This window comes from Hibiscus syriacus, unplaced genomic scaffold, assembly GCF_006381635.1.
Source record: "Hibiscus syriacus cultivar Baekdansim isolate YM2019G1 unplaced genomic scaffold, ASM638163v2 tig00116976_pilon, whole genome shotgun sequence".
Lineage (NCBI taxonomy): Eukaryota > Viridiplantae > Streptophyta > Magnoliopsida > Malvales > Malvaceae > Hibiscus > Hibiscus syriacus.
In genome coordinates, this window is record NW_024063500.1 from 485,733 (window position 1) to 511,647 (window position 25,915).

The 25,915-nt window shown below is 34.7% G+C and overlaps 2 protein-coding genes across 4 annotated transcripts; one reads left to right on the forward strand and one right to left on the reverse strand.

The window, feature by feature from the left end:
* The first annotated feature begins 14,455 nt into the window (after nucleotides 1-14,455).
* On the forward strand, nucleotides 14,456-24,209 carry LOC120192655 (protein S-acyltransferase 24-like). 3 transcript variants are annotated; one of them, XM_039195400.1, is made up of 13 exons: nucleotides 14,456-15,039; nucleotides 15,350-15,490; nucleotides 16,447-16,559; nucleotides 20,732-20,811; nucleotides 20,911-21,074; nucleotides 21,743-21,881; nucleotides 21,985-22,084; nucleotides 22,420-22,477; nucleotides 22,657-22,734; nucleotides 22,822-22,920; nucleotides 23,211-23,305; nucleotides 23,409-23,557; nucleotides 23,730-23,877. In XM_039195400.1, the coding sequence occupies exons 1-13, from the start codon at nucleotides 14,743-14,745 to the stop codon at nucleotides 23,753-23,755; spliced, it is 1,539 nt and encodes a 512-aa protein (XP_039051331.1). In that variant the 5' UTR covers nucleotides 14,456-14,742; the 3' UTR covers nucleotides 23,756-23,877. The 3 variants fall into 3 exon arrangements, with proteins under 3 accessions (XP_039051331.1, XP_039051332.1, XP_039051330.1); XM_039195401.1 differs by having other exon boundaries at nucleotides 14,460-15,039; nucleotides 23,227-23,305; nucleotides 23,409-23,567; nucleotides 23,665-23,791; XM_039195399.1 differs by having other exon boundaries at nucleotides 14,467-15,039; nucleotides 23,227-23,305; nucleotides 23,730-24,209.
* Nucleotides 24,210-24,479: 270 nt separating this feature from the next.
* On the reverse strand, nucleotides 24,480-25,387 carry LOC120192629 (basic endochitinase-like). The gene is made up of 2 exons (XM_039195377.1): nucleotides 24,945-25,387; nucleotides 24,480-24,859 (listed from the first exon to the last, which is right to left on the reverse strand). The coding sequence occupies exons 1-2, from the start codon at nucleotides 25,364-25,366 to the stop codon at nucleotides 24,490-24,492; spliced, it is 792 nt and encodes a 263-aa protein (XP_039051308.1). The 5' UTR covers nucleotides 25,367-25,387; the 3' UTR covers nucleotides 24,480-24,489.
* Nucleotides 25,388-25,915: the final 528 nt, after the last annotated feature.

A 25,915-nucleotide genomic window follows, 5' to 3' on the forward strand; every position in this document is an offset into this window, starting at 1 on the left:
GCCAATTGTAAAACATAGAAAGGGGTAATATTTTCAAATCTTTGATTAAACATTTTTCAAAACTCTTCTAATTGATATTTTCAGATTTTAAAAATAAAAGAAGAAGAAAAACACTTTTCAAACAAGATAATCTCTCTAGAGTAGATCTTGGTATTTGACATGTGACTCTCAGAAACAAAGCTCATACTTAGAATCAGCGCTGAAACAAGCAATGAGGAACAATGGGGCATCCTTGAAGATACAACAGCAAACGATGGGGCATATTTGGAGATTCAACATTGAATATTTGGGTATCTTTGGGGATTTAATATCCTGATGTGAACGATTAGATCTTCTGAAGGCATTTCTTCCACCAACAGGAACAAGCAGATTATCAGACTTTCCTATGAAAGGGAGTCATCCGAAGATCATCTCACTTGGTTCAGACCCGTTAAGGGGAACCACCTGAATAATTATAATCGGCTTAGACCCGTGAAGGGGAGTCATTTTTTCGCTTAAAGGAACTATTCACAGCATAACTCAAGGTAAGAAAGGTTATCTGTCAACCAAGACCTTCGAGTTCGACTATACTCATCTCAAAGGCATATCAAATTTACAGCATAACTAAAGGCGAAAAGGGTTATCTGTCAACCATCCTTCGAGTTTGATTACATTCAGCTCAAGGACATGTCAAATTTATAGCATAACTCAAGGCGAGAAGGGTTATATGTCAACAAACACCTTCGAGTTTGATTCCATTCAACTCGATGACATATGAACCGCATGGTAGCAACGAGGAACTACTTTCTGGTTGAAGCTGAGGTCTTCAAGTCAAGAAGAAGATCTGAGGCAATCTTTCAGCTCAGTGCAACAAAGCTTAAGTCGAGAAAAATTATTTGTCAATGAAAACTTTCGAGTTCGATTCCATTCAGCTCGAGGAACTACTTTCTAGTTGAATTTCAAACCAAGGTCTTTAAACTGAAAAAAAGACCAAGGTTGACTACGATCGAGTAATAAGAAGTCACCCACGATTTCAACTTCACGAAGAAGGATATCGTGCCCAATGGATCGACTTAGTGTCACAACAAATAGTGTCAACTCAGATAACCAGTCGTCCCCAACAGAGTGGAACCGTGTTATCATCATTCCAAAAGATGGAAAGAACCCTTCATCGCGTATGGAGCAGTGTCATCTTTAGACAATCAGACTTCCTCATCACGAAGGAACCGTATTATCCCCAAATTAACCCGATTTCCTCAACATGAAGGAACGTCATAATTTATCGAAAATGACCTGATCTCTTTAACACGAATGAGCAATGTCATCTTCAACATCAAATTGACCTGATCTCCTCAACGCGAAGGAGCAGTGTCATCATCAGACAATCAGACTTTCTCATCACGAAAGAACCGTATTTTCCCCAAATTATCTCCTGATTGACCCATTTTCCTCAACGCGAAGGAACAACGTCATAATTTATTGAAAACGACCTGATCTCTTTAACACGGATGATCAGTGTCGTCTTCAACATCAAATTGACCCAATCTTCTTAACACGAAGGAGCAGTGTCATCTTCAAACAATCAGACTTCCTCGTATCGAAGGAACCGTATTGTCCCCAAATAACCCAATTTCCTTAACGCGAAGGAACATCGTCATAATTTATCGAAAATGACCCGATCTCTTCAACACGGATGAGCAGTGTCGTCTTCAACATCAAATTGACCTCATCGATACGAAAGAGCAGTGTCATCTTCAGACAATCAGACTTCCTCATCACGAAGGAACCGTACTATCCCCAAATTAACCAGATTTCCTCAACACGAAGGAACATCGTCATAATTTATCGAAAACGACCCGATCTCTTCAACACGGATGAGCAGTGTCATCTTCAACATCAAATTGACCCGATCTCCTCAACGTGAAGGAGTAGTGTCATCCTTAGACAATCAGACTTCCTCATCACGAAGGAACCGTATTGTCTCCAAATTATCTTCTGATTGACCCGATTTCCTCAATGCGAAGGAACAACGTCATAATTTATCGAAAACGACCCGATCTCTTCAACACGGATGAGTAGTGTCATCTTCAACATCAAATTGACCCGATCTCCTCAACGCGAAAGAGCATGTCATCCTCAGAAAATCAGACTTCCTCATCACGAAAGAACCGTATTGTCCCCAAATTATCTCCTGATTGACCCGATTTTCTCAACGCGAAGGAACAATGTCATAATTTATCGAAAACGATCTGATCTCTTCAACACGGATGAGCAGTGTTATCTTCAACATTAAATTTACCCGATCTCCTCAACGCGAATGAGCAGTGTCATTTTCAGACAATCAGACTTCCTCATCATGAAGGAACCATATTTGTCCCCAAATTATCTCTTGATTTACCCGATCTTCTCAACGCGAAGGAGAAGTGTCACCCTTAGATAGCCAGACTTCCTCATCACGAAGAAACCATGTTATCTCTAAATTTACCTAAAAACGACCAGAGCTCTTCATCGCGAATGAGCAGTGTCGTCTTGAGCAACAAATTACCTCCAAAAGAACTTTATCAACAAACAATGATTATTCGAAGAAAATAGGGTTGGTCAAAGAGAGAAGAACTCGTCCGAAGAAAAACAAGAATTTAAAAAAGAAAAGAACGGGTGGATAAAGAATTTAAGTAATTCAGGCAAAAAATGTGCTTTAAATCTTTGCTCCATTCCTGTTTCACAGCAACGAGCAAAGAGGGGCAACTGTAAACACAATTTTTTATCCACCCTGTCACCAGCCAATGCTCCACTTACCAGCACCAGTACCATACCCTGCTGTTCCCCACGCCAGCACTCTGCCTAACAACAACTAACACACCATCAAATGCTGCCCACGCATTGTTGTTCCCCATGCCACACCATGCCCTACAGCTTCTCATGCCCATGCTGGTACCATGCTTGTTAACCACTAGCATTGCCCATACCGTGTCCATGCTCCACTTTTATTTTTATTTCTCTATGTAAGGGTATATAACCCAACCGACTGAAACATTGTAAAGGGGGGATTTTTTCAGCAAAAAAAAGATTTTATCAGCAATTAAAAAAGAGGAACCGAAAATTGTTGAAGCAAAGAGGTATTTTCTAGTTTATTTTCATTCTCGGTTTATTTTCTAAATCCTTAGAATACAACTGAAAAATAGATTTTAGTGTATAATTTTTCGTTCTAGGTTATTTATACAAATTTTGCAGTTTCTAAAAAATAAATAGAGATAGGGAGTTAGATTACCTCGCTGTTAATGTGCTTCGTCAAGGCCAAGGGTGTCGTCGGGGAAGGATAACGGGGGTCTTGCGAGGTAGGTTTAGGTCGTGGCACCACCGTATATGGCGGTCGACCATGGGTTTGGTTCGTTCGGCCAAAAAAATAAGGTAAAGAAACATTGTGTCGTTGAGGGGGTTCCGTTGGGTGGACTTCCCTTGTTTCACAAACCGCCGGTTGGAGTGGAATGACCACCCTTAGAGGGTGATCCAGGCGTTTGAGAGTCGGCCGCCGTTTTCACGAAGAAGGGAGAGCATTTGTTCCTTTAGAAAAGGGAGAGGGGGCCAAATCGTTTAGGTTTCACTGAAAATGACAAAGAGTATGCTTTAAAATCAATTTTGGGTTAAATAAACCTATGCTCATTTTATTTCTTATCATCCTTTACATTGGTCGCTCAAAGTATTGGATTATTCAATTTAAAGCCCTTTAACATTTAACGAGTTTTTGTAAATTGGTCACTAAATATTTGCGTAAAATTATGTTTAAATACCTCTAATGTTGCCGTGCTTTTATTCCAGTCCCTAAGCTCTATGTTTGATATATTTCGTTTTTAGCACTTAAGTTTTTCTATTCATAATTTAGTCACTAATATTCCATATTTTCTGTTTTATTTATTTATGATGTGGGTACATTAGTTTTTGTTATTTTATTTTAGTCATTGATTTGTTAATACTCTAACATTTACTTCATTCAAACTAACCCCTAACTTTTATATTTATGCAATTTATTTATTTTTATTTATTTATTTTTCAGCACCTTAATTTTAGTATTTTATTTTTCTACCCTTTAACTTTCCAGCATTTTATTTCAGTCCTCTTTAATTTCCAGCATTTAGTTTTTCAGTATTTACATTTTGGCATCTTAACTTATTATTTCATTTTATTTTAGTCATAGATCTTACTTGTGGTATATTTACATTTTTGTTTCGGTCTTATTTATTTACACTCTGGTTTGTTTGATATTTTTAATCTTGATGGATAGTTTAGAAAGCTTGCATATTTGTCCCTTATTTATGTGCATATTTAAATAATTATTAACACCCTTTTTTATAAACCATCATTGTTTTCTAATATACAAAAATATATAAAAAAAAAGAAATTTCAATATGAGGGAAATCTATGAAGACATCTCCCAACTAAAGGGAATGTATTTTTTCAAGGATTTTTAGCATAAATGTCTGCTTTGTATTCGATAATTCTTTGTTCCACGTTTATTTATTTTGATTATTTTTCAACTCTTTTCACTTTTATTTCATTTTGTTTTGTTTTATTTTACCTTTGCAAAAATTGTGAAATAACGTTTTTGTAAGGAGAATTTATGAGAAAGTCTCCTAACTATAAAGGAGGTGTGTTCTCGAAGATTATTCACTTTTTTTTAAATAAATTCAAATGAATAACATGATTATAATTTGAATATATTTTCGAGTTTGTAATTCTCAATATTTAAATACCGTATAATCATTTAGGTACCAAAATTTGGGCGTCGTGAGGGTGTTCACCCTTCCCCACACGTAACCGACTCTCGAACTCTTAAAAAAGAATATTTGGTAAAACGCAAACCATTTTTGACGTTTAAGGTTTCCAACCTACCTAACTTAAAGGTTGATGGCGACTCCAAAAATCAAATTATTTTCAAATCGAATTTCATCGTCTTCCCCCCAAAACCAAAATTTTAAAGTCTAACGGATCCTCACAGTAAACGTTATGACAAACTTTATAGCATATTGTAGCACATTAAATATGACAGGTCTTTTATAATATTTTCAAATTTTAAAATATAGTCATTATGTATATAGTTCTAAATTGATTTTTTAATTTACTTTTAAATGGATTAATTTAATACATATATTAGTAAACAGAATTAAATAAGATCAAAATTTACTGTTTGAAAAACCCAATGATCATTGCTGCTAAGATTTCATTAGCTCATCCAGAAATGAAGAAAACCAGAGCTGAAGAGAGAAAAAGACTCATTTTATTGATACTTAGCTGTAATATCTCAGAGAGAATAGCTATTTATTTATTCACAAGATTAAGTTGATTTCCACCGAGCATTGCTGCTAACGAACAAGCCCAATCAACTGAGTTGACTCGGACGCAAACCATACTTAGAGACTCCGACAACCGAAATATAAAGCGAACACAGCCAGCATATAATAGCAACATATATTTCTATCACCGGGCAGTGATGAGAGAGATGATTAATGTAGCTTTAATAAGCCTTGGTGGAAAATAGCACTGAAGCTATCCAATTCATGGGAAGCAAATGCCATGTCAAATTCAACCCCGCCTTCTTCTTCATCTCTGTTCTCCGACATGCAAACTATAGAACGAGATCCGGATGATCTAAGCAGAGCGATTCCAGTCTTTCTAGGTCTTCCCCACCCAAAATATGTCTTTTAGAATCCAACTTTTGGTGATGAAGAGCCTAAAAGTATATATTTTTCCGTTTGGAAGTTTTCTATTATTTTTCTCATCGACTCTTCTGCATCTTTGAGTGGTTGTTTCTGGAACTCCATAATTTCCCTGGAAATAGCAGTTGCAGACACCAGAATTCCATTTTCTCCTAATAGTTCGCTCTTCTTAGCTGCGGCTAAACGTGATATAATACAATTCCCAAAGTATGTTGCGGGTAACTTTAGTTGCTCTCTGCATTCTGCTGCGAAGTGGAAATATGAAAGCGCGTTGGAATCAGCTGACGAAGGATGTTGATGAGTTCCGAGTTTGCCATAATTTGGTCAAACACACCCACAAGTAAGCATATGTTACTACATATGTCGACGTTCTTATTGGCTCCGATCCGTTCACGTCCGTACACTTTCTTGTCACCCAATCTTTCAATAACTCAACCTGAGAACGGTTGATTTTGTAAATGATATGAGAGTTATTGAAGCAAACGTTGGATGGAATCGAACCTTGGGGTTGCGTTTGGATTGCCCTTTCGACAGCGTTGGAGAAAAGGGAAGCTAGTTCTGGATCATCGTTGATTAAATCCCTGTCGAAACTGGGTAAATCATTGTCAAGACAAGCCGAGTCTCCTCGACACCTATGAACGGATGCCCATGTTTTCATAAAGTGAGCCAACGAGTTTGCGTCAGCTGCAGCAGGGAGCAGCCGACACCTATGGAAACGCCTACGTTGGGAAATACAGTGATTTGAATGGCCATCATGGTTACTTGCATGCATCCATTGGTGTCATTTGCAGTTGCAGGTGGCTTCTATGGGACAAGAGCTTGAAGTTCTTGATGGTCTAGTGCATGATCACCACCCACTAGACGGTTAAAATCCGCCGTGGATTCCTTAACCACAAACGAAGCAGAGTCACCCTCCGTGTAAAAAATGCAAGGCATCTGAGGAGGTGGGGGGAAAGGAAAGAAATGTTGCAGAGTGAACGATAGAGATGCTTTGAGATCGGGGAGAATGGTTTGAATGAAATGCAAAGTGGGGTGTTTGAATTCATAGAAAAATATGCGTCGCGTCAAGTGTACCGTGGACGAAGTAGGAAAATTCTATCAAAGAAGGTGAGTGGGACAGAAGTTGTGGGAACTGAACCGGGTGGAGGAGATACATGGCTCGTATCTTCAATAAATTTCACACTGCTCTCTGCTACGGTTGCAATTAATTCCAGACCTGTTTACAAGTAAAACAAAATCTTCCTTTGCATAAATCATTGGAGCTATATTTATACTTAATGATTATTTAAAGCTTAACTCAGCCTTTGCATAAATCATTTCTGGGAATAATATTATTCATGGTGCATGTATTGTCAAAATACTCCATTTCGAGTTTTTAATCTGCATTGTTTATAGCATTGGTTGTTGAGTTAAAATGACATAAACATAAGAAAATTCTAGAATGGGTGTCGCATACCAAAACATACAACTAATATGACATACTGATGCATACCAGTAACTAAATTGTTCTTATTAAATAAATACGAAAAAATATAATTACATATTCACAATTAATCATTTATTATTACTTAATTTAAATTTTAATAAGAATATAACTAGATTATATTTAAATTTAAATTTAAATTATTATTTAAATTATTATTTGTCTTCACCAAATGTTGCCCAACTCGCCTTGAAACGCTATTCATCGCAAAGATACCAAGTTCTAAATCAAACCAAACAACTAAATAATATTTTTAATAAAAAATATAATATAATTATATTCCTATTAAAATTTAAATTAAATAATAATAAATGATTAATTGTGAAAAGATCATTATTTTTTTCATATTTATTCAATAAGGACAATTTAATTATGGTGTGCATCGGTGTGTAATATACGCTCTTAACTCATCTCATAAACATATATGGTAGTGGATGTATACATAAGGTAAATTTCCTCCTAAATTTTTTAATATAATAGCATTTTAAGATATAATCAATTTAAATTTAAGTAAAATTCGATCTTTATCTCTCTAATATTTTAGATTTAATATAGAATAAATTTATATTATTTTAAATTTAAATATCTTATATTTCTCAATATTTAATCCTAACTCCATTTGGAATAAACATATGTCGAAAAAGCTCGTTGGTGTTTTGCAATCAGAGTTGGAGATTCAAGTTGAGGTTATTGTGGTAAAGATGTGAGATATGTGGCGGCCGTCTTTCGGTTGGGTCCGGAATTAGGCATCGGCTTAGGAAAATTGGGTTAGAGTCGCCACCGATTACTTTAAAATGATATTTTAGGTAGATCGGACACTATCTTACTTGATTTGCGTTTTACCATAAATGTGTCGGGTTCGGGAGTCGGTTACGGTCAAAGAAGGATTAGCACCCTTGAACCGCTCTTTCGATATCAATTAATTTGTCGGTTGTCTTAATTACGAAAGTTAAAAATTTAAATTAAAATTTTAACTATTTGATTCGAATTACTTACCTTGGATGATTGGAATTTCTCTAAAAAAAGGGATCGGAAATGTTAATCGAGAAATAATAAATGTTAAATATAGAAATAATAAACTAAAAAATAATCATAAAATCAAAAGAGAGAAAATAAATAAATAAATAAAAATAGAGGAAAATAAATAAATAAAAATAAATCGATGAAATAAAATGAGATAAAATAAAAATAAAATAAAATAAATGAATAATAATAATAATAATGCTAAAAAACAAATAAAAATATATAGTAATAATAAAAGGGAGTGAATTGAAAGAAAATCAAATTTGAGGGTCAATCTCAAAGTAAATCGAAGAATGAATGAAACTCAGGGGCAAAATAAAATGTATAAAAAATAAGGGGGACCAAAATCATAATTAATCCCAAAAAGGTGGGATGCGTTTGTGAGATTACAAGATGTGAAGGACTGAACCTGATATTCCCTAAATTCTGAAAAACACGATGTCAAGAGGTTCAAAACAACGTCGTTTTGATTCCAGTATTTAAGCCCCCACAACACCCCCAAATCTCTCATTTCTCCCCATTTTCCATTTTCCCCATCTCTCTCTAAAAACGAGAGAACATAATTCTCTCGCCTCTCTTTAACCATCCATCATCAGAGGGAAGCCGGCCGCCGGCCGAAACCCCACAAAATGCTTACCTCCACGCCCTCGAACATTACCACCAAATGGCTTCAAACGGCCTAGATCTCAAAAAAAATCTTTGGCTTTTTACCTTTCCCGGCGAACGGTTCGTTTTCCGATGGGCTTGCTTATTGCTTTCCTTCGACTTTCGGTTATTTTGTGTATTTCCTTGCTTGGTTGTACGTTGTGATTTACTATTGCGTTTACTTTTGTTTGATGTGCCGGTGTTTGGCTATATGGTTCGATGATGGTGTTATTGGTTTACTGTTGACTTTGTTGCTCCCGTTGGTTCTGTGTAGATGGTTTGTTGGCAGTGTTTGTTCACTGTTTTGTTTTCTCGTGGTGGTGACTGTGTTGTATGGCAGTGTTTGATGATGATGATACTTGTGGGTTCTCCACTCCCCGTTGCAGTGTTGTGGTGGGGTATTTATACCCACCACCGGTCGTTCGTCTGTTCCGAAATACGGGACTCGTTGGCTGTTGTGGCCGGTCATCCCGGGATGGGTCAGTCTTGGGATTTCCGCCGGTCGTTTTACACCAGACCCTTTGATTTCCTCCTTGTGCGGTGCTGACTATGTGATTCCCCTAAGTAGAAAACCCTAATCGGGTTAGGGCTGGGTCAGGCCCAAACCCGATTGGGTTTCCACTGGATCCGGACTGTGGACCCATTTGGACTAATATGGACCTTGAAAAAAATACTGAAATAAATAATAATAAAATATAATAATAATAATAAAGAATAAAATAATAAAAATAACATAAAAATGTTTTCAAAACCTTATTTCAAAAAATGTTTTTCAAAATAATATATTTTCAAAAAAATATTTTTAAAAAACTATATATTATATATGTTTTCAAAAATGTTTTAAAAACTATATAATATATGTTTTTAAAAATGTTTTCAAAAACTATATAATATATATTTTTTAAAATGTTATCAAAAGCTATATATTATATATATATATTAAAAATGTTTTCAAAAACTATATATTATAAATGTTTCCAAAAAATTTCAAAACTATATAATATATATAGTTTTTCGAAATATTTTCAAAACTATATATATATTTTCGAAAACCGTTTTCAAAAAATTATATTTTTCAAAAACATTTGCAAAAATTAAACTATATACTATATATATATATATAATAAAATAAAATAAAAACAAATCCGGACGAAAATGAGTGTATACAAGTTCACTTGTTTGTTTTGAGCCAAAAAAAAGTTATAGTTGTAACCAGAACATCCCATAAAAGTGGTTAAATTCATTGAATTTTCAATTTTCAAATAGAAAAGAAAAATAACAAAAAACCTATACAATAAATAATGGATGATGCTGCCATGATGAACACGAATAAGCACATTTAATGATGATCACTATTAAATTAATTTATAAAATATTAAATTATAAAATACTAAACATATAATTATAAATTAGTTACAAATCTAAATATAATTTAATTAAAATACAATATTTATAAAACATTAGTTTTTAGGATAAATTATATTGTTGACCACCTAACTATTTATCCCTTTTATTTTAACCACCAATTTTTCAATTTTGTCAATCGGGTCACCTAACTATTTAAATTTTGTCAATCAAGCCACCTGCCGTTAAATATTAACGGAGGATGTGATGTGACAGTTAATAAAATTTGTAAAATTATACATTTAGTCCTCATTACTTACATGTTTTATTAATTTGGTCATAGCTTTTATTTAATTCAATAAATTTAATCCTCAATCTGATGGTGACATGTGTCACTGTGTGATTGGATTTTTTTATTTACTAAATTTTCCATCCAGTCAAATAGTGCCACATGTAACTAATTGAATGAATGGAAAATAAATTAAATCAATAACCGTCGGTGGTAGGGTTTAAACATGGGACACAAGTTAAAAAATTAAACACCTTAACCACTAAGCCAAACCACTAAATTTGTCTAGTATGCATAATATAATTTATAATATAGTTAATGGTAATAAATGACCTTATAAAGACTCAAACATAAAATAATTGAACAATATAAATAAATATATATATATATATATATATATAAACAAATATTATAATTGATTAATAAATAAATATGTTTTATTTATATTTTAAATCACATTTAATGCAAAAATTAAAATAAAAGTGAATTTAATATGTTATAATTTAAATGTATCATTTTACATATTTTAAATTAATAAATTATCCTCATTATTCTAATTTTATTGAACTGAAATGTATCATATCTTATATTTTAATTTAACAACTCTATATTAAATAATTAAATAATTCTTACTTTAAATAATTAAATATAAATTTTTTAGTTTAACCGGGATATAAATAAGTTAATGCATAAGTTAAAATGCTTACTACAATAAGCCTTCAACTATCAAGAAAATTCAAGTCAACGAATCAATTCGTTATATTTCAATTATAATATATTAAAATTATTTTTATTTTTTCATAAAAATGATTTAAAATATAAATAAAATGCATTCACATATTAATCAATTATAATATTTGTGTATATATTTCATATTATTGAATTATTCAATTATTCAATGTTAGAGTCCTTATTAGGCCATTTCCCTTTTTTTATTGCCATTAAATATATATATATTATGTCATTTTTTGTTTGTCATTTGAATGGTGCAGCCTAGTGGTTGATGCGTTTACTTCATTTCCTCACATTTTGGGTTGAAACCTCACTAACAACGATTATAATTTCAATTTATTTTCTATTCATTCAATTGGTGACGTGACACCATTTGATTGAATAGAAATTTATTAAATTAAATAAAAATATTAAGAAAAAAAATCCAATCACATAGTGACACATGTCATCATTTGATTGAAGATTAAATTTATTGAATTAATTAAAAGTTAGGATCAATTTAATAGAATGTGTAAGTAATGAGGATTAAATGTGTAATTATACAAATTTTATTAACTGTCACGTCATCTCCTCTGTTAATATTTAACAACAGATGATTTGATTGACAAAATTTAAATAGTTAGGTGATTCGGTTGACAAAATTGAAAAATTGGTGGTTAAAGTAAAAGGAGTAAATAGTTAAATGGTCAATGGCATAATTTATCCTAAAAACTAATGTTTTATTAATATTATATTTTAATTAAAATATATTTATATTTTTAACTAATTTATAATGGTATGTTTAGTACTTTATAATTCAATATTTTATAAATTAATTTAATGATGTTTATCGTTAACGGTGCCATCCACGCTCGACAAGTGTCGTAGAATTTTTCTAAAATAATATTGAAATTTGATATTTAAGTTCAGTAGATATTTATTAAAATATATTATTCTTTTTGTCCTATTAATTTTGTCTTAGGTTGATCAAACGTATAATTTTAGAAGATAAATTTGATTACATGTCAAGTCATATATGATAGAGAATGATAAAATTGTTCTAAAAAAATTAATTGATAGATTTGACGAATTTGTTTTGATAGATATAAAATAATAATATATATAAGGGTAAAAGAAAAAACATAAGTATGTTGTTATTTGTTAATTTTCTAATAAGATATTTTGAATGAGATATTTTTAAAATTCAAATAATAGACATCTAACGAGGAGAAGAGAGTATCATTTTAGATAAGCTTTGTTTAGGGAGGGCTTTGAGTGTTTGGGTTATACCAAATTTTAAGGAATTTTTTCTATACTTAAAGTTTTTTAGAATCATAAGTAACGGGACTGTAAATAATTAAATATTTTTTATTATAATTCAAAATCCATTAATTTGTTTTAATTATATCATGTCATTATTTTAATAAGAGTTAAAGATTGAATTATCATTTTATAATCAACAATAATATTATTATTACAATAACTTTTCAAACAACACTAACAAAAATATAAATTTGTAATGACTTTCAACCCATTTATCTAAATATTAATATCTTTTTGAAAAATTCTACAACGCTCGTCGAGTATAGATGAACACCGTTTATGATTAGCACTATTAAATTAATTTATAAAATTTTAAATTATAAAATATTAAACATATAATTATAAATTAATTAAAAATTTAAATGTAATTTAATTAAAATACAATATTTATAAAACATTAATTTTTAGTATAAACTATACCATTGACCACCTAATTATTTACACATTTTACTCATAATATTTATAAACATTAACTTTTAGGGTAAACTATAACTATTGACCACCTGACGTTAAATATTAACAGAGGAGATAACATGACAGTTAATAAAATTTTTATAATTATATATTTAGTCATCGTCACTTACACATTCTATTAATTTGGTTTTAATTTTTATTTAATTTAATAAATTTAATATTGAATCCGATGGTGATATGTATCACTATATGATTGGACGCTTTTTAATAACTCTCGTCTCTCTTCCTTTGTGGGTGTTTTCTATGGAATTCTTTTTTTACTGTGTTTCAGAATTTTGCTTATGCTGCCTCTTTTCTCCCATCCTGCCAATTCCCAGTAGGTCTCTAAATTTAAGGTTGCAAGATGAGTTTCTCAATGATCTATCAATTACAAATAGCAGAAGAACTAGTACAAATAGAAAACTAATATCATGTGATTAGTCTCATTTCATTTACTTAGAAGGTGGCTTAGCAATCTCATCATCTTCATCTGCACCATCGTCGTCATCATCTTTATCCGCATCGTTGTCGTCATTATCTTCTTCTTAACTCCATCCATCCCCATTGGCTTCAGGGTCATCCTCGGGATCCCCTTCCTCACCTTCACCTGAGAAATCCTAATTAGATCTGTCATCGTCTGCGTTGTCATCCTCTTCATCTTCCTCATCATCCTCTGCACACTCGTATCTTTGTTTTCTGGACCAGAATGTTTCGTTTTTAGAAGTTCATCGAATGGAAACCTGAAAGAAGCCGATCCCACCAAGCAGTCAGATTTCCTCTTACCACCCATTAGCAGTAAATGAAGATGAAAAAGAAAAGCAATCCCCTTACCTCTCATCTACTGCAGTCAAATTAAGCAATGCATTCATATCATTTAGCACTGATTCTGTCTGCAAAAACAATCTTATATCTAGCTACAAATTATCAAAGCAAAACATAATCAATGCAAACTTCTATATGCAAATTAACAATGTTAAAAAGCAAAAACAAATTTCCATCATCAATTCAAATCCACCACATGATGAATGTTAACACTGTTAATATAATGAATATCATAAACAAATGGAAGGGAAGTGGACTACAGACATGGCTGTAGACAAGGAGGATCAACGGTTAATTTATATAATTTAATTTTTAATTTTTTTTATGATAAAACTGAGTATAATATAATAATATAATACAAATCATGAATTGTAAAATATTTGGCTGGGAAGTCAGTTTTAAGTCTCATAAATAAACTACATCCAAGAATACATATTGCAGCTTAACTTGTCTAAATAAATCCACGCATCATTTAATGATCCCTAGAACTTGTACTCATAAACACGGCTACTCAGGCTCAGCCAGCCAGCTTAACAAAAAAAAGGTTCCATCAAGGAAAGAAAACAAGTGTACGATTATGTAAAGTAGATAAATTTGAGTGGTTAAAATGCAAATATTAGAAAATCTACTAATTCTATGGATTGCTTTTATTTTCTGAAACAGCAAGACGGCTGGCTCCCTGTCAAAATTCCTAGGAATAAAATTGCTTAGGCAAAGTGGCTTCGGCTCTTTTGCCTTGGGGCTGGCTTCGTCATCATCAGTTAAAACGGCACGGACGCCAAAGTGGAAAGCGGAAACCACCCTCTCTTCCTTCTTTCTCCCCATTAAGTGCCGCCCCCGCACTTTTATTCGAAAACCAATTATTGGGCAGCAAAGTCAACCTCAGATCATTAAAAAGAATAAAAAGAAATTTGTATTTTTGTTTCTTTTTTTGGGGGGGATTGTTGGGTTTTTGAGAGATGTCGTCGGAGATCGAGGCGGTGGAGGAGGCTGTGCCTCTGAAGCAATTGGGTGACTCTGTAGCGAATGGAAATGAATATGGGGGAGGGAATCTTGGGATTGTTGGTGATGTTATTGATGATGAGAGCTTGAAGAACGATGTCTACACCGCTGCTGCTTATGGGGATTTGGAGAAACTCCATAGGTTGGTTGAGTTCGAGGGCTTCTGTCTTTCCGAGCCTGATGGCCTTGGTTATTATGCCCTCCAGTGGGCTGCTTTGAATAATAGAACCGCCGCTGCTCAGTACATCATCGAGGTTTTTATTTGTTTATTTTGATGGATTTGATGAGCCTTCCTTGTCCCAGTTGCCAATCTTTTTTTTTGATTCATCGAACTGGGTTTATTTGTTATCCAATTTATGCAATTTGCTTTCTTTTAAACATTGATTTGGGTTTTAATGTGCTTATTGAACTGTATTTTTGGGAATACAATGCTTTTGAGATATGCGAATGATTTTTTTAAAATTGTTTGGATTAAAAGGTTTAGTTGTGACATGTTACTCTTGAAGTTATCATTGAATAAATCCGGTTTAACTGAGTAGTTTTTGGGTTGTCTTGATATGCTAGCTTGGTGGAGACGTGCATGCAGTGGATCATAATGGACAGACAGCCTTGCACTGGAGTGCCGTTCGTGGTGCAATACAAGTTGCTGAGGTTTTACTCCAAGAGGGTGCTCGGGTGGACGCAGCTGATATCTATGGATACCAGGTTAGCTTTTCTTTAATGTGGTGCATTGTACTATAATTTTTCTTATTCAAGAAATTGGTATGGTCTCCACTATGGATTTGGGACAATGATCATGATATAAATTATTGTTTCGGCTAACTGTTTTAGATATTCTTCTCCACTTGAAGTTGGCCGATATTTGCATGGACGTTATTTATATGTATTTTTAGGAGCATGCGAACTCATCAACTCATGGTTTTTGTCAATGGCGGATGTATGTGTTCTCTAGGGTGAGCCCGTGCCCACCCTGAAATCTGAAATTTTTTATGTTAGTTGTCAATTTTACTGATGATGTCCACATTGAAATTTTATGTGCCTGCCCCATACAAAAAAATTATGTTATTAATACATATGTGCCCACCCTGAAAAATATTTCTGAATTCGCCACTGGTTTCTGTAAGACAAGTAGATCATGTTGATATTATGAGGCTTAAAGAGGATGTTTTTACAATGCATTTTAGTTAACTTTATATATGTTGCTGGAGATGATTTTACTCCCGTGTTCTACTATTTGTCTGGCACTTCAAGGATTGTCTCAAAGCATAGCATTTCATACTGTCTTTCTTGTTTGCTCTGGCTTGATAACATATCAAGTCCTCATTATATTATCCCAAATCTTTTTCCCCCTAAAATTCTCCTTCTGCTATCATCTAAATCACATGCAATTTTATACAGTTGTCTACTGCTGTTTTTTTTATAAGAATTTGTCTACTGCTGTTGCTGATGAACTTACTATTTTTCCTTTTTTCTTTTTGATTTTTTTATTATCTAGAAGTCTAGAACATGAAGTTGGGTTTCTATTTCTTAATTTAATGCTTAAACTTTATGTTTTTTTGTTCTTTACGATTTAATGGTGGGGTAATAACTCAATCGATATATTTCTTGCTTTTATTTCTATCTCCTAACGGATGCATACTTAGTTTTGAAATTTGATGCAGATAACACATGTTGCTGCCCAATATGGTCAGACTCCTTTTCTCTATCATGTTGTTTCGAAATGGAATGCTGACCCTGATACTCCTGACAATGATGGGCGAAGCCCTTTACACTGGTACTTGAGTAGTTCTACATGCACCTTACCCTTATTTACTTGATGGTCTAGGATAAGGCACTATGGTGCCTATTTTCTTTTGTATCTTTTTTTTTTTGATAGGAATAGGAGGTCTCATTAAAAACCTCCCTCATAGTTGACTCTTGAAAAGTGGCAACTAATTGAGGGAGGAAAAGAGTACCTCAATTTATTAATAGACCAGAATTACATAAGATACACAATACATTCTAGACCTGAATAACATAAGATATACATAACACTCTAACCCTCGATAATAAAACATGACATTAATACAAATAGCGTTGGGAAACAAAGACCCCTTAGCCTAACCCATCCTCAGCTAGGTCATCAGACTCAACAGAAAGCCTGCAACACTCAACCGATCCCCTGCTTAGCTAACCTGTCGGCCTCCATATTGCAACTCCTAGGAACCCATCTAAGAACGACGCCCTTAGCAGTAACAAGAACTCCAATTTCCTCCACCAAATCACTGAAAAAAGTAGGAGCAGGTTGTAGCTTTAAAATCCATTCCACTGCACATTTGCTATCACTTTCCAAAATAAGTCTACCCTTGTTAGCCCAATTGGAAGAAAAGAAAAAAACCAATCCATTCTTAATAGCTTTCAGTTCAGTCACTATAGGGAGACCCGACCCTACTGCAGAAGAAAAATTAGCTAAAGAGCAACTAAAGGAGTCTCTCAAAACACCACCAATACCACCCTGCATCCCATCTCCAGTCACTGCCCCATCAACATTAAGTTTGAACATATCCGATGGTGGAGGAGTCCAGCCAATAACCTTCTTAGTAATCGTACTATGGAGGAGTTTATCAGCCCGCGTAGGATCCCCTATTAGAAGGTCGGTCTGAATCCGAACCCCAGGGTATTTAGCTAAGAACCATTTCGCCAATCTAAATTTAGTGATAAAGAACAGAACATTAGAGTCACACTTGCCGTTTTCAAAAACAACCAAATTTCTTGCCTTCCAAATAGACCAGAAGATGACAGCCGGAATAAACCTCCAAATAAGTGAATTATGACATAGGTTCGACCACGAGCACAGAATAGCAGAAGGGTCTTGAGGCAACACCGAAGAGATATTCCATAACCTTAGGAATTTGCTCCACAAATCCGAGGCAACAGTGCACGATAGGAATAGGTGTGCAATAGACTCATCCTGAGAAAGACATAATGGACACAAAACATCCGAAATCTGAATCCCTCTTTTCTTCAATTCCACTCTAACTGCTAATTTTTTATGACAGATCTGCCATAGAAAAGTTTGTACTCTAGGAGGTGCCAATCCATTCCAAACCCACTTCTTCCACTCATAACTCTCTTCCGACCTACCTTGTAACGACTGTCTACAGGATTTGACCGAAAACATGCCATCCCCCTTTCCTGACCATCCCATGAAGTCATCCACAGATCGTTCCAACGAAATTTTGTCGATCAATGACATTAAAGCGATCCACTGGTCTAATTCCCAATCACACAAATTTCTTCTAAGTTGAATGTTCCAAACCCAGACATCATCTTCATACTCCCCAAACTCAGAAACCATCCCCCATTTATTCGTCGACAAAGCAAATATTCTGGGGAAATGGGTTTTTAAAGGCAGATTAGTAATCCAAACATCACTCCAAAAAGCAATCGACCGACCATTTCCCAAATTCATCTTTGAATTCTGTCTCAAACAATCACCAATCTGATCATTCTTAGCATAGTTACTGAGGATACCTCTCCATATCCAAGAGTCTAAAGGTGAAGCCGCATTTGAAATTGAAAGAGACATACTACTAACGTTGTTTTTGCAACAAATCATATTCTTCCACACACTATATTTTTCATTAGCAAATTTCCAAACCCATTTCCCAAGTAGGACCCTATTAATCAACCTTAAGTCAAGAATTCCTAGACCACCCTCTTCGATTGGTTTACTAACCGATTTCCAATTCACCCAGTGAATTGTTTTTTATCAAGATCTTCACCCCAAAGGAAGTTAGCCATCAACGAGTTCAACTTCTGAGTCACTTTTAGAGGGATCTTGAAAATAGATAGAAAAAAGATTGGCAAGGATGATAATACGGATTTAACCAAAACAAGTCTGCCCGCCAACGACAGCGATTTAGCTTTCCACCCAGCTAATCTCTTATTAAAATTCTGGACAACCGGTTCCCACATACCCTCTGAATTTTTCCTAGTTCCAATCGGTAAACCAAGATAAGACATTGGAAAAGACCCCACTCCACAGCTCGCTTTCATAGCCCAATCTTTAACTCTGTCAGCTTCCATATTAACCCCAAATAATGAACACTTAGACAAGTTTAAGTGTAACCCAGACATAGCACCGAAAACCCTCAATACTCTCCTAATATTTAGAATTTGCATTGGAGTATCTCTGCAAAAAAGGATTAAATCATCTGCAAACTATAGGTGTGACAACTGAAAGGAATTACCAACCCTACCAATACTGAACCCTTGAAACAGACCTATATTAACAGCCTTAATCAACATAAGATTTAATAATTCCCCCACTAAATTGAACAGGAGAGGGGATAGACTGCACCCTTGTCTCAGCCCTCTGCTAATATTGAATTCCTCAGTAGGTGAACCATTAACTAACACCGAAATAGAGGCAGAAGAAACACAACATGTAATCCATGAGATCCATTTTTCCCCAAAACCCATAACCTTCAAAATTCTGAATAAGATAGGCCACTCAACCGAATCATAGGCCCTACAGAAATCAGCTTTAAAGACAACTCCTTTTCTCCCTAGTTTTCTCCAATATTCAATGCCTTCATTTGCCAAAAGAGCACAATCTAGCAATTGTCTACCCGGAATAAATGCGAACTGTGAAGGGCTTACTAAACCATTAATAACAGAGACAAGCCTTTTGGAGAGTACTTTAGAAATAATCTTGTAAAGACTGCCAACAAGACTAATAGGTCTGAAATCCTCAATTCCTTGAGGATTCACCTTCTTGGGAATTAAAGTAATAAAGGAATGATTCACTCCTTTTTCCCATTTTTTCCCTCTGTGAAAATCTTGAACAAACTGCATGATCTGGTCCTTTAATATAGTCCAGAATTTTTTAAAAAAACCCATTGTAAACCCATCTAGACCAGGTGCCTTAGCACTGTCCGACTTAAAGACAGCATCCCACACTTCCTGTTCAGAAAAATCAGCCTCTAACCCAGTCTTTTGTTCCTCTTGTCAATTTTGCGAAATTCAGATTACATTCATCCACCTCCAGAGAAGTTTTCTCATTGTAATTGACTTTAAAAAAATCAAAGATAGCTGATCTAATCAGAGTAGGATCAGAGATATCTATCCCAGCCACTTTCAAAGACGAAATAGCATTCATTCTATTCCTATTAAGAGCACATATGTGATAGAATCTGGTATTTCTATCCCCTTCCTTAATCCATTTAAGATGTGCATTTCTGTGTGATAATCGAGAGGGTTGATTATTTTCCTCGTCCAACATTTGAGGAGTTTTGCATGCATCATACTATTATTTACTTGATGGTCTAGGGTAAGGCACTGTGGTGCTGCTAATTTCTTTTGTATCTAAATATGTGCATTTCTGTGTAATATTTGGGAGGTTTGATTATTTTCCTCGTCTAGCATGAGCTTCGCTTTGTTATGTTCCTTTGATTACTTTGCTATTCCAGATTTCCTTTTAATAAATAATGAACATTTTTTTTTGGTACTAAACAAATTATTTTATTTATTTATTTGATGGTGAGTAAGACTACTCTTGAAACACCTAGTTTGTGTGTGGATGTTATTTATTTGTTATCTAAAATTTATAAAACGGATTTCAATTTTGTGATTTTAGGTTGCGTAGTGATGATAGTGATATGGTCCTACAGAGTGCTCTACTTTTGTAAATCTTGATTTACAATTTTTTGAGAAGAATTTAACCTACTTGGGAAAATTTCATTTTAGTTGTTTTCATTCTGAAAATTTCGAAGAGTCTTTAAATTTGTGTTGAACTTTCCTTCAGTGAAATCTCTCTTTGAGTTATTAAATTTAACAAGTTTTCTTTCATATTCCACTTACTTAATTTGTTTTCCCCTTGAATTTGCTTGATTTTGTAATGAAGTTTAAAATTATGAGGCCTGTTATTTTATTCTAACTTCCTCTCTATATGGACAACACCAGGGCCGCTTATAAAGGTTTTACTGATTCCATACGTCTTCTTTTATTTCTTGATGCACATAGAGGGCGTCAGGACAAGGAGGGTAATTTTTTTTATTCACAGGTTTAAAGTGTCATTTCTAGGGAATTTCATTTGGTTAATCTGTTGTTCTACTCTGTTGACTATTTCATCTTTACATCAGGTTGCACTCCTCTCCACTGGGCTGCTATTAGGGGTAATCTAGAAGCTTGCACAGTCTTAGTACAGGCGGGTAAGATGGAGGACTTGTTGGTCACTGATAATAGTGGCCTTACACCTGCACAGCTTGCTTCTGATAAAAATCACAGACAAGTTGCTTTTTTCCTTGTAGGTGCCGTAACATTTTTACTTTGTTAATAATTATTCTTTGGTGAATTGTTCTTTGGATATTTATTTGTTTTTGTTTTCAACCTTGCACATTCCATCTCTTTCTTGTTAGTGATGACTGCTAAATGCCCTCTGCCTTAATGAAAGACATTTCTGGCTTCTTCTTCTGCCCACATGTATATTTTCGGGTGAACTACTAACAAGAATACAAGCAGAAGATAATTAATAAAATATTACATAAATGTCCAAAATGTCTTATGTATTCATTTAAATTTCGGGGAGCTTCTTGAAATGATTGATTCCTTGTGCATTTGCAAACTCAGCATTTTCCTCACCTTTATGCAGCATTAAGGTTTATGATATATGAAGCTGGGATTTCTCTAGAAATAGTAATTTTGTTCTTAAATAGTGAAACCTTCTACCTTTCCTTGTATATGTGCAACATGGGAGTGGCATTTGAAAATTATTGACTTCACTATGGACATATTAGGATGCCATTATTATTTATTTTGATTGGTCGTTTTAGTGTTTCAATTAAGGCTGTAAAATTACTCTATAAGTGGCTTAATATGTCTCCTAGCTGTTCTGTATCATTAAGATGATAAGCTTATGAAATCAGCTGAATTACTCCCCACCTATTAATGTTTTTTGTACATCTGATACTGCAGGGAAATGCTAGAAGGATTCTTGAAAAACGATGTGATGGGAACAGCCGTTTTGGACGATTGACAAGAGTAAGACTTGCACCACTTCTTTGGTGCATTATCTTGCTACTACTGGTGACCTATATTCACTCTGTCATAATGAGTATGCCTTTTGATCTCTTCATGAAAGTCAATTGTGCCATAAGACATTACCTGTCTCTGTCTCTTTATGACCTATTAACTTGTTTTTTGGACATTTGCTGCAGATTCCAATCTGCCAAATTTGACAGCTGGGTTTAGCCTTCTGGCATGGTTTGGTGTTATCCTAGCATCTACTGGTTTGGTCATGTTTTATAGGTGTACCAGGTATATTCAGTTATGCAGTCATTTCTAATTTCAGAAAGTCTGTCAGGTCATTGCGGCACTGAATACATTTGGTTTGAACTCTGAGATTTACAGGGGCAGTGTCTATGAATCCATAAGATTATGTCAGATGCATTATCAAAATTGAAGTATATCTTGTAATTTTCTCGTTTCTTAATTTAGTTAGGTCGTTCTCTCTAAGAGAAGTAAAACTAGGTGTATATCATGTTCATGCCTAGCTGTGCTATAGTCTGGATCCCTGCATGTATTTGCTAGTATTGAGATTCATTGAGGAGCTTACTTATCTAGTTGTTTTGTCATTTTATTTTTCTTTGCAGCAAGGATCCTGGTTACCTCAAGACAAATGTCCATGATCCTCAGACTATGAAAGATGATGTGTGTTCGGTTTTTCCTTACAAAGCCCAACTGGTTTTGTTTTATTTGTTTTCTTGTCCTCTTTAAATGTAATTGTTGTCAGTCCTATATATTTTGTTTCTTTATATCCTAAATGTATCTTTTCTTTTAGACAATTGATGTAGTTTCTATGTAACATATTTATCCTATATATTCTGTAGGAACCATTATTGAAGATCGAGACAAATAATCCTTCTTTGCTAGCTGGAAATTGGTCTCAACTTTGTGCGACATGCAAGGTGCTCACCTAATCTACCCTTTATTGTTTAAATTACTCATTTGATAATTTCTGATTGTTTTGCTATGATATTTAACATGATAATCAGATTGTCAGGCCTCTTCGTGCAAAACACTGTTCCACTTGTGATCGTTGTGTTGAACAATTTGACCATCATTGCCCTTGGGTATCAAATTGTGTTGGCAAGGTGCTTTATTGTTGATGAGTTTAATGTGCTTGTTTATTTTATTTTCCCCCCTCTATAAATTTAACATTTCAGCTTTTGTATTTTTAAGATCCTGCACATCAATTAAAAAATAAAGTTGAGGGAATCAAAAGCTCTTATATCTGAGACTCTTCCAAATCATAGACAATCATGAATGATGTGTTATTGCATGTTGGCTACAATTATGCTTATAGGTTAATTTCATGTTCAAGGAGGATATCATATTGTTACTTGATTATTAGTGATTGTATCTGTTGATTAATTTCGTTAAGGTATCTTGTGATGCAGAAAAACAAACGGGACTTTTTTCTTTTCCTTGTTTTAGAAGTTTCGGCGATGTTGATTACTTGTGGAGTTACTATTGCAAGTACGTCTTTTAATCTGTTCCAAGTTCAAACTACTTTCCAAAGATAGCAAATATTTTTCCGAGCTGATTGTCCTACCTCCATATATGTTCTTGTCGTATGCAGGAATTGTGCAGGATCCGTCGGCCCCTTCTTCATTTTCCCCATGGATGAACTATTCTGTTTCTCATCATATTGGTGCTATTTCCTTTTTAGTTGTGAATTTTTTCCTCTTCTTTGGTGTGGCTGCATTGACTGTTGTACAAGCTTCTCAGGTATGACATGAGATCTTGTGATCAAATTTCGGAATTACTTTCTCTGGTTTTATATAATGTCTCATATATTGAGCTCATTTATATGGAACAAGAATTATTTGAGAAACAAGAGAGAAAATACTCGATTTGTTCACTCTTTCCAGAGACTCATTTTGTACTTTTCTCGCTACAGATATCTCGCAATATAACAACAAATGAAATGGCAAATGTCACACGGTATAGCTACCTAAGGGGCGCCGGTGGTCAGTTTAGAAACCCATATGATCACGGATTCCGGAAGAATTGCTCAGATTTACTGATCAAAGGCTACAACGAAGACATACAGGCTAGTGAAGATTCAGCACATTCTGAAGGCATTGGGATGGTCCAAATGTCTAGGGATGATGGTGATTTGCATAGTCTTGCCAACCAAAATGGCCATATTGCCATAAATGTGAATTCTAGCAGCACCAATGCGCATCATGGGCATGTTCATTCTTCCCAGTGCAGCCATAGTAACCATGGCAAGTTGGAAGGCGAGAGCAGGAGTTTGGGATCGGGTATTGGTAGTGGAAGGAGTAGTGCATATCAAGTATGAGTAAAACTGATTTGCATTGTATTCTAAGCATACATCCAATTTCGGCTTTTGTTTTGTAAATCTAAGGGTTTGTTTCTGTTTTTCTTTTGTTAAAAGGTTATGCATGTGCAGTCATTTCCTTCTCATGAGTGTAATTGTGTATTGTTTTGTTATCTGATGTTAGATTTTGCAAGGTGTTATTGAAAGTCCAGGAATGCATTTACGGTTAAACCGCGTACTGCAAATAGTACCCATCATCATTAATATTATTCCAGGTTCGGAGAAAATACATCTATATATAGTAGTAATGAATAGCATAATTATTTAAAATATAATTTTATTTATTGGTGCTATTATATGTGTGTGAAGTGCAAAATTAAGCAAACGGCCTCTGGTTGTTGCAGTCAAGATTGTCGCCATAGCTCACTTGAAGTATGTCACAGTATCTCTTGTAAAACCCGATTCGGTCCTCGACTTGAGGGTTGGATCCTTTGCCACATTCAATGCCACCATTGATGATGTTGGTGATGACACCATATCCTGGGACCCGATTGGCAGATGTGTCATCGGCAGACGGCTTCCATTGGCCGGTGATGACATCGTGACATGAAGGTTTTGGCGACTGAGGTGTCATCCAGAACCAAAGACCGGTCTTGAAAGAAATGGTCGGGTCCTTCGCTACCAAATCGGGGTCATTCAGAAGATCAGCATTTATCGCTTGTCCTGCTGGACCGTAGTTGTAGTTGCTGCCAAAGTCATGGTCAATGAGCTTTCCATACATTAAAATGATTGAATCCATCGATTTATATTGAAAAAGAGAAAGACACTTACTATGAGATTTGGATAGGACCACGGCCAAAATATTTCTTACCAGGGGCACACGGCCATTGTTGATTTTGAACACAGTAATCCCCAGGGTTTCCCTGTTCCTGAACGTAGCAATATCCCCATGCGTATGAACCGTCAGGTGCAGTTGGCCACCCACCTGTAGTTTCATGGGAAGTTTGAGCCAAGAAGGCAGCGATTTCTCTTTTCTGAGTATCAACATCGCCAGTGGTCCCGAAAGCACCGAAGGAGTTGGCAGCAGCGACGAAAGCATCGTATGTATAGAAACCATTCCCGGGGCAGTTTGCATCATTACGATGCTTTAACATATCATTGAACATCTCTTGGCTGATGAGCGAACCGATATCAGCCGAGGCCCTCAATGCGGAGGCCGAAATGACCACAATCATCAGAACCAAAAACCTCATTTTTTTGCAGCTATAAACTTAAGTGTTATACGTCTAAGCTGTGGATTTCATATGAAGGGATCAAGCTGGTATTTATAGAGTGACCGAGGGGAGAGAAATAGCATACAAAACCCTTAAAAGTCTCTTCTTTATCATTACAAAATGGAAGAATGATGTAATTAACTTGGAAAAAAAGCCCCATATGGGTGACTAGTTTTCATCGGTCTCGATTTGTTATATTGAAAGAAGGAAACTTGTCTTCTTAGACTTGGTCCAAGCTTAGCTTCCATGCCAAGAAATTGGAACAAGTTAAAAGCATTTTTAAATTCAGACGTTTCTGTATTTATTAGTGGAGTTGATTGCGGAGGAAATATTGAAGCTGAGCAGCCACGAACAAATTACAGGTCTTATCCCTGTCTAATTAAGGTCTTAAGAATTGTATGAAAATTAAGCCTACTGTCTGTAAAAACGAGAAGCCATACAAGAGCAGCGTCCGAGAAACGCAAGGATTTTTTTAGGTAAAAACCTATTTCGGAATGTACCTGTTGAAACTGGAAGAAGTTTGCATCA

Coding starts and splice junctions, on each gene's coding strand:
- LOC120192655 (XM_039195399.1), top strand. CDS start 14,743: ATGTCGTCGGAGATCGAGGCGGTGGAGGAGGCTGTGCCTCTGAAGCAA. Junction 16,560..20,731: donor GGGCGAAGCCCTTTACACTG/GTACTTGAGTAG, acceptor GGACAACACCAG/GGCCGCTTATAAAGGTTTTA. Junction 22,085..22,419: donor ATGTTTTATAGGTGTACCAG/GTATATTCAGTT, acceptor TTTTCTTTGCAG/CAAGGATCCTGGTTACCTCA.
- LOC120192629 (XM_039195377.1), bottom strand. CDS start 25,366: ATGAGGTTTTTGGTTCTGATGATTGTGGTCATTTCGGCCTCCGCATTG. Junction 24,860..24,944: donor GGTCCTATCCAAATCTCATA/GTAAGTGTCTTT, acceptor TGACTTTGGCAG/CAACTACAACTACGGTCCAG.